Source organism: Lepidochelys kempii, chromosome 14 (genome assembly GCF_965140265.1).
Source record: "Lepidochelys kempii isolate rLepKem1 chromosome 14, rLepKem1.hap2, whole genome shotgun sequence".
Lineage (NCBI taxonomy): Eukaryota > Metazoa > Chordata > Testudines > Cheloniidae > Lepidochelys > Lepidochelys kempii.
This window is the reverse complement of record NC_133269.1, coordinates 19850663-19867218: the sequence shown is the minus strand read 5'-3', so window position 1 is coordinate 19867218 and position 16556 is coordinate 19850663. Positions and strand designations below refer to the sequence as shown.

The 16556-nt window shown below is 40.9% G+C and overlaps 1 protein-coding gene across 8 annotated transcripts in view; it reads right to left on the bottom strand.

Annotated features, from left to right (window-relative positions):
• Positions 1-16556, bottom strand: part of TBCD (tubulin folding cofactor D) — a 261333-nt gene that overhangs the window by 80096 nt on the left and 164681 nt on the right. For all 8 annotated transcript variants that reach the window (XM_073311985.1, XM_073311984.1, XM_073311991.1 and 5 more), the window contains exons 24-28: positions 14954-14985; positions 12630-12692; positions 11348-11424; positions 7600-7681; positions 2556-2674 (exon numbers count right to left, since the gene is read on the bottom strand). In XM_073311985.1, coding sequence (XP_073168086.1) covers positions 2556-2674; positions 7600-7681; positions 11348-11424; positions 12630-12692; positions 14954-14985 — 373 coding nt within the window. The remainder of the gene's footprint in view (positions 1-2555; positions 2675-7599; positions 7682-11347; positions 11425-12629; positions 12693-14953; positions 14986-16556) is intronic.

Here is a 16556-nt window from a genome sequence, read left to right as displayed (position 1 = left end):
CTGCTTACGCACAGGGACTGGGACGTAGACACCCAGGGTTTTTAGGGTGCTGTGGGAGTCCTTGAAGCCATGCAATTTGTTGTCTGTTTGTTCCGCAAATAGGGCCTGGCTGTCGAAGGGCAGGTCCTGCATTGACTGCTGAGCCTCGGTGGACAACCCAGGGAGGAGCAGCCAGGAGGCCTACCACATGGAGATAGCAGAAGCCACGGTGCGGGCAGCAGCATCTGACACCACCTGGAGGGCCGCCTTGGCCATGGATGTGCCCTCATTGAGGATCGCTCAGAACTCCTTCTTGGAAGCCTCGAGGAATGACCTTTCGAACTTGGTCATGGCTTGCCACATATTGATGTCATATCAGCTAAGGAGGCCTTGGGTGGTTGGCCACTCTCAGCTGAAGACTGGAAGACAAATAACCCTTACATCCGCAAAGATCCAGCCTCCTCAAGTCTTTATTTTTGGGGGTGGCCCTGGGTTGTCCCTGCCTCTCCTTGTGGTTAACTGCCTTGACTACAAGGGAATTGGGGGCTGGGTGGGAGTATAAGTAATTCTGCCTTTTGGTTGGGGCCACTTGCATTCAGCCCTTTTAGACATATGGGCCAGGGAAGAGGAAGTTTGCCACAGGGCATTAGTGATCTTAGAAACCCCTTCACCGTGGCAGGAGCCGAGTAGCAGAGGACATCAAACAGAGTCCGAGGGCACTTCCAATTCCTCTGCCTGAAGCCCCAGGTTAGAAGCGACCCTCTTCAAAAGTGTCATCCTGTGGAACTGGGTGAGGGGGACCCATGATGTCCTTGTCGTCACCAGACGAGGCTAAAGCAGTGCTGTGGGAACCTCCACGTCCATTGGTGGTCCAGCAGCTTGCTCCCCTGGGTCCTCCTTGACCTGCGGGGTCTTACCCCATGAAGTATCCAGCACCGGAGGGGGACAGGATACCAAGGCCGCTAGCCTCTCTGAGGCTCCCAACACCAATCGGCCAACCTAGGAAAGCTGCATGAACCCCCTAAGTGCTCCACAGGTACCATGGCACCAGCCACTGCACTTGAGGCCATGGGACAGATTTCAGTGCTGATGATGTAATCAGCACCATCAGTACCGGGGCTTGTCCCGCAGTCAGGGAACCTTGCTCCAAACTGGAGCTACCAGGGGAGCGGTTGGTCCAGGGCAACCAGGATCGGGCTAAGCAGTGGCTCTTGTCTGACTGGTGCCGGTTGCTGTGTCCCGAAACTGACCTGTCCAAGCGAGACTGTCTTGGTCAGGCTCTCGGGGACTGACGGCGTTCAGCAGATCTGCGTCAGATACCCGGTGATCCGTGCCTCGCGCTACTCGACCGGTACCAGGATGTTGAACGGGACCGGGGGCTACCAAGAACCGATTGCCAGGAGGATCATCCTGAGTACGGTGACCTTCCTTTTGGAGATGGACGACAGCCCAGAGATCGGTGGTCTCTGGTGCCCGATCGGTCCTGGGATCGGTACCGGGCCCTCACAGTCTTTTTCGGCTTCTTCCCTAGAGCCGTGGAGGGAGATCAGTGCCGGCTCATGGCAGCGCCGAGGGAGCACTGCACACAGAGGCGACAGTGCTCGAGGCAGAGTTGGAACGCTGCTCCAGTGCCAGAGTGAGTGCCGACTCCATCTGGAGCGCTCTTAGATGGATATCACGCTCCTTCTTTGTTTGAAGGAGGTTTGAAGGACTTGCAGATATGTCATTTGTCACTTATGTGCCTTTTGTCTGAGCACATTAGGCAGCTGGTATGGGGATTGCTGACGGGCATAGCCTGTTTGCAGAGATCACAGGGCTTAAAGCCTGGGGACTGGGGCATGCCCTGACCCCAGCTGGGTCCCGTTAGGGACTAACAGAGTTTGAGAACTAGTACTAAGGGTAACAAAGAAAACTAACTATGTGTAACTATTTTACAGGATTTCAAAGGTTGCAAGAACAGAGAAGGGATCAATGCCAGCTGAAGCAGCAGATGTTCCTGCACCGTCCCTGGTAGTAAGAAGTAAGAAACAACTGAGGGTGGGTGGAGCCGGCAGCACCCCTTATACCGCACCATGCGGGTGCCATGCCAGAGCCAGTCCCCTACAGATATTGCTGAGGGAAAAACTTCCGGCACCAGTGCATGTGGTGAGCACACACCCCTAATATGGAATGGACATGAATAAGCACTTGAAGAACAATGGCTTTTTTTTTTTCTTTCTTTAAGCCACGAATTTTGCATGGAAAATTGTTTAAAAAAATGAAAACAAAGGGCTTTAGCAAAGACATAGCTCATTCTCCATATCCAGTCAGTCTTTCGCTTCTACACTAAGAATGTGAAGAAAGGTCTCGATTTTAATTATCTGAATATATGTTAAACCAAAGTCATTACGATTGACTGGGTTACTGTATTATACACTAACCCCTCCACATCAACACCCATGGCAATGATCTTCTATCATGTATTTGATTAAGCACTCAGACTTCATTCAAACTATTTCCTGAATCAGTTAAAACTTGTACCCCCTCACGTTTTTTTTTCTTTTCTTTTTTGTGGTAAGGGCCACACTTTATCTCACCTGCTGGAGCTTGCCTTTTAACAGAAATCTTGGAAGGGCCCCCAGGGCTAGCGAAAACCCACAACGAATCATTTCCTCTGTGTTCTGAAGTTCTGAAATATATTGCTGCAACAGTTCACCTAGAAAAATACAATTGCAAAATGGAACCCAGCTACTGCATCACTATATTAGCTAGCCTACCAGTAGAAGAACAGGGAGGCTAGATGAAGATTCTCTTCAATTCAATAACCCTAAAATGGAAGATAAATTAATATTCTGTTTTCTCAGAAAAAGTAACAAAAATTTTAAGAATTGTCAGTTATAGTTCTCTGAATACTATTCATGTAACAAAGTCAGTTTAGACTGATTTTTAACCTCTTGGTCATTTGAGTTTGAGACCCCCTGCTATACAATATAGGCCAAAGGACTTCCCTAAAATAATTCCTAGAACATATCTTTTAGAAAAACATCTAATCTTGATTTACAAATTGCCAGTGATGGAGAATCCACCACAACCCTTGGTAAGTTGTTCCAATGCTTAATGACTCTTACTTTTAAAAATGTATGCCTAATTTCCAGTTTGAATTTATCCAGCTTCAACTTCCAGCTGCTGGATTGTATTATACCTTTTTCTGGTAGACTGAAGAGCACATCATCAAATATTTGTTTCCCATGTAGGTATTTATACACTGTAATCAGGTCTCCCCTTAATCTTTTCTTTGTTAAGCTAAACAGATCAAGCTCCTTGAGCCTATCATTATAAGGCAAGTTTTCTAACCCTTTATTCATTTTCATGGCTCTTCTTTGAATCCTCTCCATGATTCTGCCACTGCTGCTCTGATCATGATACACTGTCTATCCACAAATCTTTAAAAATCCATAGGGCTTCCTTGAGGCACAGAGTACATTCAAGATGGAAATCCTCATCCTCCAGAACTCAGGATCTCTACACTGCAGTCTGTAGTGGCAGGGAAAGTGGCCCTAATGAGGGTAGAGGAATGAGAAGATGCACCCGCAAACTGAGAAAAGGAACTAGGAAAGGGAGATTCTAGGAAAGGGAGAGAAAAAACTGATTTGGAGAAAAACAGGATCCAACCAGAGGGGGAAGTGACATGTAGTTGAAAATGAGGATATAAAATTAAATAAAATAAAAAAGAGAGAGAGAGAGAGAGAGAGAGAGAGAGAGAGAGAACAAAGAAAATAGAGATAGGGAAGAGAAGTATGTGGAACCTTCCATCTCTGTATTTTTATTGCATGTTGTCCATGCATAAAGAATACAATGTACTGCACACAGCCTACTGCCACAATAAACTGTATGTGTAGGAAATGTATTTCTTACTGTAGACATCATGCACCAAATGAGATGTTCTTGACTGACCAGATTTCAGCTACTGTACCAAACTTTTTCTTAAACGAAGAGCAAAATATATGATCGAGTAAAACCTGTGTATTTTGTAACTATGCAGAACTAAAATACTTCTGACTGAGAGCTGCAATTTACATAATCTCTTTTAAAAAAAAGTTAAGTCTCAAAAATAAGTAGCTTTACTAGATAGGTACTTTCTTTTTAGCGTTTGCAAGGGACACAGAAATCAGAATGGCTATGAAGATTGAAACAGTGAAGTTGCTACCTGTCATCTAAGGGTTAAATGATTATGCAATATTTGCCAGGGGAAGACAGATAGTTTGCCATAAGGCAATGCATTTAATCACAACTCATGACTCCATTCTGGTTTGTTTTTTTTTTAAATCCCCATACAGTCAGCAGGTCTTAATTACTGTATCTCATCAGGAAACAGGAAACTAGCTACCTATTCAAGAGCTAACACATTTTCATATAGACATATTTATTATTTTAAAACCTTCCTAACCACAGGCCCATAATAGAGAGCCCTGAGGCCATATGCAGATACCATGCTTGCATAGGCACTCAGTGACAACATCTCAGATGATGGAGTTGCAGCAGCATTGCTATGATTGATGTTAATTTCAAACTGACAGTCTTAGTCGAATGACAGAAAATTCAGAAGTGACAGAAAGCAAACCAGCAGCTATTTACTGATAACTGCAACTGATAACTGCTAAGCAGTAGTAATTATTCTACCTCCAGCAATGTGACATTACATGCCCCCTACTGATGTGTGCTTGGTAAAATAGCACAGCCCGTGAAGTTTCTACAATTTTCATTAAACATGACCTGCAGCTACTAAGAGGAGATCAGAAGGGAAAAATTTCAAAAGTGAGCTGCAGGCGTACAAGAGAAACAGTGAAAATAAAAAAGCAGACAAAAGAAAATAGATACAGCAGATGAGAAGTGAGAGTGCAAAGGAAAGAAAGTAGAAAATAAAGAGAAATGAAAGAAGTGATGTGATAGTAACATTGCAGGCTAGTTGGGACTTGCTTGTTGTGAAAAAATTCAGATTCTGATCCACTAAAGTTTATGGTATTATTTAACTACCATGTAGTCATGAAACACTGGTGCAATATTACCAAAATCCCATTTGCTTAACCCCTCCACTGCTGCTTGGACCTGCCCTAATAGGAATATCTATTATCATGGTACCTATGCTGCTCAATGGAGTATGATATAGTCTCTGCCCACATAACTTTTTCAGGAATTCTAGGGAAGTTCCTAGTTACTATATATCTATAATCTATTTCTAGGATGTACATGTTATGGGTAGTACAGAGAAAATGATAATTTCCACAGAAATATACAAAACTAGGCATACTGACATTTTTTAAAATTGTTTACATTCTTGGTGCAACTTTTATCACCATGTGTATGGATGTCCAGAAAACCTTGGTAGACTACAGGTATTCCGACGCAGCTGCGCCGATGTAAGATCTCCCATGTAGCCACTCTATGCCAACGGGAGAGAGCTCTCCTGTCAGCATAATTAGACCATAACGAGCAGCAGTAGCTATGTCAGCAGGAGAGTTATGCTGATAGAAGTGTTAGTATAGACATAGCCAGTGTAGGAACACCTCTTCCCCAAATGACGTTACCTACATCTATGGAAGCAGTCTTCTGCTGACTAAACCCCAGTGTAGATGCAGCTATGTCGGCCTGACTATGTTGGTTGGAGTGTGTTTTTTTCACATCCCTGACCAATGCAACTAAGTCAATATAACTTTTCAGGGTAGACCAGGCTTAAGTCATCTGCTGCCCTCTTACTTTACCATGTCCACTCTCCTTTCTGATTTTGACACCTTCCTATCTTCTTCTGCACACAGTCCCCTACCCTCATCTACCAAGACTTCAACAACAACGTTTATGTCCAGTCTGACCTATTCGTTCTCCTTGTATGGAGGGACGGTTAGGGGAGGCTCTGCCTCCCCAAACAGCCAGATGTGGCCTGGCCCCCGCCCCTTATCCAACCCTCCCTGCTTCTCGACCCCTGACAGCCCCCCTGGGACTCCTGCCCCATCCACCCCTCCCTGTCCGCCACTGGACCTCCCACCCCTGACTGCCGCCACACCGCCCCATCCAACCCCTCCTCTCATTCCTGACTGCCCCCCTGCACCATCCAACCCCCCTGTTCCCCACCCCAAACTCCCCTGCCCTCTATCCAACCCCCCCTGCTCACTGCCCCCTTACCGTGCTGCCTGGAGCACCAGTGGCTGGTGGCACTACAGAGCACCAGGACAGGCAGTCGTGCCACCCGGCTGGAGCCAGCCACGCCATCACGCAGAGCGGAGAGCACAAAGTCAGGCTGCGGCTCTGCACCTGCACTGCCCGGCAAGAGCTCGTAGCCCCGCTGCCCAGAGCTTTGCGCCAACAGCACAGTGAGCTGCAGCTGCGGAGGAGGGCGAACAGCAGGGGAGAGGTCAGGGGCTAGCCTCCCAGGCCAGGAGCTCAGGGGCTGGGCAGGAGAGTCTCACAGGCTGGATGTCCCGCGGGCTGTAGTTTGCCCACCTCTGATCTAATCCAACAGCCGGTCTTTGATGATGGTCAACACCAGATGCTTCAGAGGATGGTGCAAGCAACCTCACATTAGGCAAGTACGGGATACTTTGCCCCCCAATGAATGTCTCACCCAAACCCCTGATGATAAGTGATTGATTTAAACCCTAAAAGCATGAGGTTTTATATTAAACAAATTAAGCATTAACTATAACAACTCTGGTTAACCTTGTTAAACTTGCAAATCGCCATTCCGTCTTTGAATCTTGCTACATTTTTGGCCTCAACATCTTGTGGAAATATGAGTTCCAAAAAGACTAATTAAATATTATGTGAAAAAATATTTCTTTTTATTAGTTTTGAATTTGCCACCTTTCAGTTTCACAGAATGTTCCCTTATTCTTGAGGTCTACAACAGAGAGAACAAAAGCTATTTGCCTTCTCTGTTCCAGTCATTATTTTGTACATTTATTTTCCCCTGTATTCACCTCCTTTCTAAAATAAAGATTTCCGCTCTTTTCAATCTCTCTTCATGAGGGAGTTTCTCAAAGCCCTTAATCACTTTCATTCTTCTCTGAACCCCTTTAAAGTCCCTTGAATCAAAAATAGTCACATTCCATCATTTCTTTTTAGAAAGAATATGACCAAAAAAAAAAAAAGAGATGTAAACTAGTTCTTGGGTATCTATGTATCTCTCCCTGATCTGTAAATTATTGGTATTTCTAAGCACCTTGGTTTGGTTATTAAAGGTAAAATGTTCAAATTACATGGAATTAAAAAGAAGAAAGAGTATTTTCAGGAGTGCACACAAATAATGAGCTTGTATACTGAGAGCAGCAATTCAAAAAGTAAATACCCAAGACATTATAAATAACATTGTCCTATACACATGCAATCTTTTTCTTTCATCCCTCCAAGGCATTTTTCCATATGGAACATAAGGATGGTGTATATTAATTATATAAATGTGTACACCCAATTAAATGTACTTTAAAATGGTACAGAACTGGGCTGGGCCTTCAGAATTTGCTAATCCACTGTGATGCTTTTTAAACAACCTATTTAGCCTCCTTTGAATCTCTTCTACCTGCATAACCAACATGAATAATTAAAAGACATTCGTTAATGAAAACATACACAATACATATGCATCATTACCCTGAAGAGCTGGATTGGCTTCTCTCTGTTCATTGATGTAATATTCATTACACAATGCAGCAAGTGCAGAGACTGCAGCTTCCTGAAATAAAATTGTGAGCTTTAATAAAATAATAAAATGTCTACTCTAATATAACTGTGTCCAGAGATAGGATAATGGATAAGAAAATAGAACTGAATTCTTTATATTAATCCTATTTATAATTATTCTTTATACTATTCTCCAAAATTATTGAAATCAACTTCTTTTTTATTTTGATTAAACCTCTTGTACATTATCGTCTAGGAGTATCTTTAAACCAGTGTATCCTTACAATTGTCATGTTTTCTTAAGACGACATTATGAATTATACTGATTATATATATTCTATACTAATAGATTATACTGATTAAAATCTAAGAAATTATTACTGATTTCTGTGTACCATATTCTCAGTTCATTTTAGAGTTTTCCTGCTGTACCTAGAAGTGTACGATACAGAAATCTTTTTCTCTATTCTATAATCTACATTATTTCCAAATTCATATGTAACAATTGTATTTCCTCAAAAAATGTAAATTGAACTCAGAAACAACATCTAAGAAATGCTGAGGGGTATAAAAGATTTATTTTCCACTGAATGCATTGGATGAAGTGAGCTGTAGCTCACGAAAGCTTATGCTCAAATAAATTGGTTAGTCTCTAAGGTGCCACAAGTACTCCTTTTCTTTTTGCAAATACAGACTAACACGGCTGCTACTCTGAAACTTAAAATCATAGAAACCGAATATACAGCACAGCTTTTGTCTGACAGTCCCTCAACATGATTACATAATTTCAGTTTAGAATGGGGATGGGGAGCAGCACTGTACACATGGACTTCCATATCTTTAGATGACGGATCTCTGTGACAGGTGCAGCAAACAATTCTATCACAGACATTGCTTGAGAAATTCACAGTAGAGCTACATTTTTCAGCCAATAAAACAGTGATGACCAATGTAGTAATAAAGTTGAGAGCATATAAAAAGAAAAGAAACATGTGCTCTTCATTCCGTATTAATAATAATGATACTTTCATAATAACATAGGTGTTCTCAACTGTGAATAATAAGGACTGGTAAAAAGAAAAGGAGTACTTGTGGCACCTTAGAGACTAACCAATTTATTTGAGCATAAGCTTTCGTAGAGTTTTCCTGCTGTACCTAGAAGTGTACGATACAGAAATCTTTTTCTCTATTCTATAATCTACATTATTTCCAAATTCATATGTAACAACTGTATTTCCTCAAAAAATGTAAAATGAACTCAGAAACAACATCTAAGAAATGCTGAGGGGTATAAAAGATGTATTTTCCACTGAATGCATTGAATGAAGTGAGCTGTAGCTCACGAAAGCTTATGCTCAAATAAATTGGTTAGTCTCTAAGGTGCCACAAGTACTCCTTTTCTTTTTGCGAATACAGACTAACACGGCTGTTACTCTGAAGGACTGGTAAAACAAGAGTTTCCTCTGTCATCTCACAATTCTACCCCAAAAAATATTTAAGAGATGAAGCAGATCAGGTAATATGTTTAATTGGACTAACTTCTATTGGTGGAAGGTACAAGCTTTTGACCTTGAAAGCTTGTACCTTCAGGTCAAGAAGAGCTCTATGTATCCTGAAAGTGTGTACCTTCCACCAATAGAAGCTTGCCCAATAAAAGATATGACCTCACCTCCACTTTTTCAAGTATCCTAGACCCAAAACAGCTGTAACACTACAAACACCTCAAAAATATTCATCAGATTTTATCTCCATGCTGAGCCAGAGATTTTGAAGAAAGAATCTTATTTATTTTAATATTGCTGATTACTCTAAAACTCTGTATTAGGCAGGTACTCGGAAACATGAAAAATTATCTTCTCACTAACGTGGAGCCATATCTTAGCTTCACATAAAATATCTGGATGTAAAAACCTTCACTATTCACTGTTTATTTGCATGAAACTGCATTATGTAAGTAAAGTAGATGTTCCCATGCCAGGAAAAAAGATTAACTCTCTGTCCTTGAAACATTTTTTTTTTTTTAAAACAGGGGAAGGATTCTCACCCAGTAGGCAACATCCAACTAAGGTTAGCTTGAAAATCAAGAGTTTTGGTCCAAATTCTCTTGACTTAAGTCTATGATCAATTGTCTATGAGCTCAGTGTCAATTTCCTACAATAAATCACCTGTCAAACTTCTTGGCTACATCTCTACAGTTTTCATGGGTAAATCAAGAACTCCAAAATTTCTGATTTTAGATTCTTCTCCAATGATTTGGATACCTTCCTGCCTTCTCCTCCTCTCCTGACTTTGTATGTATTTAAAAAACTGGGCCACCAGTACTCATGCATTTTTGTAATTAAAAGGGACTATAGAAGGGAATTTTCTTAAGCTTGTCTATTGTGAGAAAAGTAGTCGTGTGAAAATGCTACCTTCTACACAATGAAACTTGTGTGTTTGGAGTTATATTTGCTTGCTTTACCAACAAAAACTTTTTTAATTCAGGTTAGCACTATGAAGTCAACAAAAGTATGTTCCAGCAAGCTGGATACTATTCTGCTTCACACATCAGTAACATTGTCAGAATGATGTTAGAGGTAGGAGGACTATAGCTGGATTTTTACACCTCTGAGTCTGTAGTCCTGGTAAATTGGACAGTCACATTAAATCTGATTTGCAAAAGTCATCAGGAGAGGATAATTGTGGCAGCATTTACAGGAATACCCCGAGTACACTCCTTCCATCCCAATAATCCCCCAGTCAGCATACTTTATTCTATGCAGAGCACAGATAAAGCAATCTCAAACCAGAGTCTCCTGGTATTAAGAGGGAAAGACAAGTCTAGTGAAATGTCATCCTTTCTCCAATTTTTGGGAAAGCAGGGCAGAAAGTTCAACACATACTATTTATTTCTGTATGCATAACAACATTGCATTATACTGTCACTCCCATCATGAAAATTGAGACCTACAAAATAAAACAGGAAAGCCAAAGTGAAGCCCCTTAAACAAAATAAAATCAGCAAAGCAAGATTGCTTTTGAAGTTATCATCAAATGGCAGACAGGTAGAAGACGTCAGCTTGAAGCACTACTGTCAGTAAGTGCCTTTACAATATCAACTGTCGAAGGTGGAAAGTAACACTCAAAAGATGATTTTTGGAATTTTGGAGACTGGATGGTTACAAGAAAGGAACTCCTTTAGCCAATTTAAGAGATGAACATTCAGGGATCTCTCATATCCCTCAGGAAAAGAAAATGAAACTTTCACAAGACAAAACACACAGACCACTCAAGAGCCTACAAAAGAGTTGTCTGTTTAAATGAGCATGCAAACAAATACAAAACACAGGGTATTAAGAGAAAAGGAGACTGGAGAACCACAGAATAAATCATCATGAAGGGGAAAATTTTTCGAAAGCAAAGATGATACCACTTGGTTTTAAACTTGAGAAAGCATTTCTGATAAACTCCACACAGTCAGGTTACACCATTCCACAACAGCAGGAGACAGAATTTCAAAAAGGACAAAACCATTAGTCTTACTAGTTCTTTCAGCTCCACTGTTAATTTCTGTTTTTTTTTAAAACCATTAGTTTTCCTATCCCACACCAGGAAGCGAGAACTTCTAGTAGAACAAAGGCTATAATGCTGCTGAGAGCAACAAGGAAAATATATCATCAGGAATGTTTGCCTTCATGGTATTTGTTTAATAAAGCCAAAGGGGATAGAATTACTGTACCTTTATTTGCTGTCTTGCAGTGCTTGAAACAAGAGGCAGACTTCTTAAACTGTCATTTATCAACCATTGCCAGCCATCTGGAGTGGCAGAAAAGATATTCAGTATAATTTTAATGACATAGTCTTAGGTATATTGACATCTATTTATAGTGATCAGCAATTAATTAAAACTACTTATTTTTTCTTGCTCTTTCTCAAATAACTGAAGGTGTGAATTACAATGAATGTAGTTATCTTGTTTCCATTCACTGAAGGGGGGAGGGATAGCTCAGTGGTTTGAGCATTGGCCTGCTAATCCCAGGGTTTGTGAGTTCAGTCCTTGAGCAGGCCATTTGGGATCTGGGGCAAAAATTGGGGATTGGTCCTGCTTTGAGCAGGGGGTTGGACTAGATGACCTCCTGAGGTCCCTTCCAACCCTGATATTCTATGAAGTGTCATCTATGAAATACACAAGCTATAGGGCTCAGTGCTTTTCTCCTGAGCCTGTAATGTGATGAACAGATAGGAAGAAACAATTTGTAACAACTTATTCAGGACAGATGCTGCTAAAGGTCCAGGCCAGGTCTACACTACAATTTATTTTTGTATAACTTAGGTCATTCAGGGGTATGAATAAGTGCCCCCTCTCCTCCCGAGCAGCATAAGTTATACCACCTAAGCACTGGTCGGGACAGTGCTATGTCGATAGGAGAGCTTCTCCCACCAAAATAGCTACCACCTCTCACAGAGGTAGATTTATTATGCTGACAAAAGCGCGCTCTCCCACTTGCACGAGTGTCTTCATCAGACATGCCACATCAAAGCAGCTGTGCCAATGAAGCACTTCTAGTGTAGACTAGCCCTCAGTCAAATAGTCACCATGATGCAGGATTTCATAGGTGGGGAGTACAAAAAAGGGCATTCCAACAGGAACCCTCTATTTGTTGAAAAAATAATAAATGTTACTGACCAACCCTTAATCAAGCAGAAATGCTCAAAAGGAGAGTCTTATCTTCCCACTGCTAAATATTATGATTTTCAGAGACTTTTTGACAACTTTAAGAGAAAGAGGCTTGCTTGGGGGTGACACAAACAAAAATTTTCTTCATACACTGCTATATGCAATATCTTCAACCACAGATTTGTGTACCTTTTTGAGATTTGTTAACAAGATGTTATTGAGTAAGGGTAGGTTATCAAAACTTAGTTTCCTTGAATAACATCACTGACTAGTACTATGTAACTTCGAGAATATAATTAGAATGATGCCATAATATAAGACCACTGAAAGTAGTATTACATACCGATTATGGGATCCTCTCGAAATGGCATTTTTGAAAGTGACAACTTTTCAATTAAAGTGCAGACTGGGGGGGAGGGGAGGAGAGAAAAAAAGGCAATTATATCATTTCTGAAAATAGTAACTTGCAATAATGTTGACAAAATGCAGTCATACCAGTACTGATGTAATATCTACAGTTGTAAAAGAGTGTACTTAAAACAGAAGAGCAGAAAATGTTGCAAATAGAAATATTCTAACATTATAGCTCAAAAATAAATATATAACAAGGAAACTGAAATGGAATTATTCTTGTGGTTCCAACATCAAAAAAGAACTTACACTACAGTAACTGGGGTCTTTCCAGATGTGGTAGTCCCACTGTAAGGCATGTGAAATCAGATTTTATTTTTAATAGCTGTGTCTGTTGGGGCCGTAAATGCACCCTGTGCCTCCTCATGTTCCCATGCGAGGATATAAAGGGTGGAGTGGCCAGGAACCTCCCATAGTTCCCTCACAACTCAAAGCCCATCTTGGTTGAAGACTCCAAAATGTGGGGACTGGAGGATGGGTAATGGGATCTATGCTGGCTACAATATCTCAGAGAAGTACAGTTATTGTAGGGTAAGTAACCATTCTTTCTTCTTCGAGTATGTGTCAGTGTGGACTTCATCGTAGGTGACTGGCAAGTAGTATCCCTATGGGACAGTGGGAATGAATGAGGAGTTTCAGTTGTATCAGTCAAATAGTGATTGTAGCACTGCTCTCCCAAAACTGGCATCCAACCTATCCACTAAAACCAAGGAGCAGTCTTTGACAAAGGCCAGGGGAATTACTCTACATAGCCACCTTGTAGATTTCTGATAGCACATGCCAGCTAATATCATGGCAAGACGTACTGTGTTATCCATTTCCATAGCTTTTGTGATGAGATGGCTAGATCTCTAGAACACCTGACTAGGGCTAAAAGTACATAGGGAAACAATCTGAATGGTTTCATCCTGTCAGTGTAATCTAATGTGTGTAATTTCTTTTCCCCCCATAGCCAAACATAGGTTCAAGAAGAAGACAGGTAGGTTGATTAACTAGTTTAGGTAAACTTCTGAAATAACCTTAGGGTACATCTTCACTACCCGCTGATCCGGGTAGTGATCGATCTATCAGGGATCGATTTATCACGTCTTGTCTAGTTCAAATCCCCCCCAGTGTAGCCCAGGCCTTAGGAATGAGCTTCAGGTGAGGTCTCAGCAACACCTTGTCCCTATGTAATGTCATATAGCAAGGTTCAGCCATAAGTGCCTGAAGGCACTCATTCACTCTTCTGACTGAAGTAATAGCCACAAGGAAGATCATCTTTCAGAGTGAGGTGATGCAAGGGGCATTCTGATAGAAGTTCAAATTGAGGTTCCATTAAATTCTAGAGGACTACTGAGGTCCCAGACGGGGTGGGTTCTCAGACTGGTGGCTAAAAATTTGGTAACAGTGGGTGAGAGAAGACCAAACATAATTGCACAGGTGCATGCTAAGCTGAAATTGCTGTGACATGGATTTTAATCCATGTTGAACTAAAGGCCAGCCTGCTATAAGTGCAATCAGTAGTCAAAGAACAGACTACAGAGAGTCCAGACCATGTTGGACTTCCCATATCAAGAACCTCTTTCATTTAAAAGAATAAGTTTTCTGGCTCTGTATCAAGATTTCCTGGATCTGTAGGGAGCAGTCCTGGTCCATGGTACGAAACACCCAACAGCCACATCTTCAGATGCAGTGACTGCAAGTCTGGATGAAGCATCTGGCCATAGTGCATAAGCTCAGTTCCAGGTGGTTTGGGAGCTCTTTGAATAGCAGTGCCACAGGATAATGCCTCAGATCCAGCTCTGGTGCCAGACACCACCCCAATACCAATGATGTCTCCTTCACTACACTACCCTGATTCATCTCCAGAGTGGTTCTATCCTGTGCACTGAATGAGGAAGAAGGGTTCCTGTGCAAAAAAATAGTATGTGATCATGTAATTAGACATTGTCATAATGCATATGATACCGGGGCCAAATTTAAGATTGCATTGACAACCTGAATACTGGCATTTCTTAACTTCTGAATACTTGACTTTGCAACTTTACTGTTCTTTTAATGTAGGTTGTGTAGGTGGGTGGGTGGGATGTGCAAGCAAGGGAGACAGAGAAAGAAAGAGAGAGCTTATATATACAGTGTTGATATTGCAAGAAAACAGTGGAATGCCAAGAGATGCAAAAGTTGACGTAAATAGAGTAAATTAACTAACATATATTTGCTATTTTAATTCAACAAAAATAGCACCAGCCAGCTAACATGCAGAGGGACACCTACCAGCTGGTCTCATTAGTTCTCCACCTAAACCCCTGGAAAATAGAAACAAAAATGCAATATTTTCAGATGATCGATTACTGCATACAATTAGGTAAGCTGCTTACTAAAGCACAATAAGTTTTCAAATGAAAAGTAGCCACAGAAATACAACAAGTAACACTCAAGTCTTCCCAAGATTAAGCTTGTAAACCCTCCAATCTTACGTTTGACCAACTCTCAAACAGCGCTGTACCGTCTACTGCCTTAATTCACTACAAAATGCTCCATACAAAACCTTATTGTACACTCCATCTTTTCTTTTCCAAAGAACAAAGACCTAATTTCTCTAATCCTATTTGAAAAATAAAAGGCACTCAGGTTCATGCTTTTTTCTGATAGCCTCACTTTAGAAGTACTATGGCCCTGTGGAATTTACCACAGGATTTTTCAGTCACAAAATCTGTCACCATCCTAGAGTCTTTCCACTTGAGGAGCAATTGTTTGAAAATCTTTTCAAACGATATTAGAACTTTATTCTCTAGTTTATTCTTTTATATCAGAGCATAAAGCTTCAAATCCTCTTTGCTTAGTGTTATTTGGTAACAGAAAAACAAAGTTTAAAGCTTGAGAATACAGATGCATGCCTTCTATACAGCATGGATTTTTGGAAGAGCTCTCCTACAATATACCACTCAGCAAAATTACACTGGTGGTCCAGGCAATGCAGACCTGCCAACCTTACAGGTTTTCCTCATAAGTTATGGATTTGCAGACCGTTCTATAGGGAAATCTGCTGTGTTTGGCTGCTGTTCCTCATAAACCCTGCCTCCTAAGGAAGAGCAATCAATTTATTATTCAGCATTTCACTAAACTGACACAAAGTATCAGTCCACTTTTATTCTAAGTGTTACTGTAGTGTTGGCACTTCCTATTTCCCCCCCCAAAAAACCTACACACTATCTCCAAACGTCATGACCTACCTGAATGTGCTTCCTTCAAGGTTTATAGATCAAATTCAGTCCTTAAACTGACTACTGCAGTACCAGTTTCCATTAGCCAACTGTTTTCCATACAATTTTGGAGCCTTAAAATGCTAACACAGTTCTACAGAAAGTGACTTTTTAATAGGAGCTCAGTGTAATTCAGTGAAATTCACACATTGGGGTAGGAAATTCCTTGCAGCAGAGATGGAATGGTAAAGCTCCCAGATCGCAGATCTAATATCTTATTTGAACATGAATGTTTACTTCCACTTTACTTAGACGCCGATTAGAACCAAGCAACAGTACTTTGTTTTTAATTTACATGCAAATTCAAATTACTTTCACAGAATTGTTTTTAAAGTCAATTTTGGAAGAAGTTAGGAATCTCCTTTTCAAATTACAAGGATAACATTACATAGAGTATTTTAGAACTGAACAGCTTCTATGGCATCATAAGCAGTAAGTGTTATTCAGGTGTCTGAATACATTAAATCTGGAAGTTATCCAAAAAGCTAAGAACCTCTGCTGACATACATTATTCCATATTAGCATTAGTCTTGGATTAATGGTGATGTACATGGTCTTTGTTTAATGGAAACTATTAAACATGTCCTGCCATGCTTTCACAACATGAGAATCCC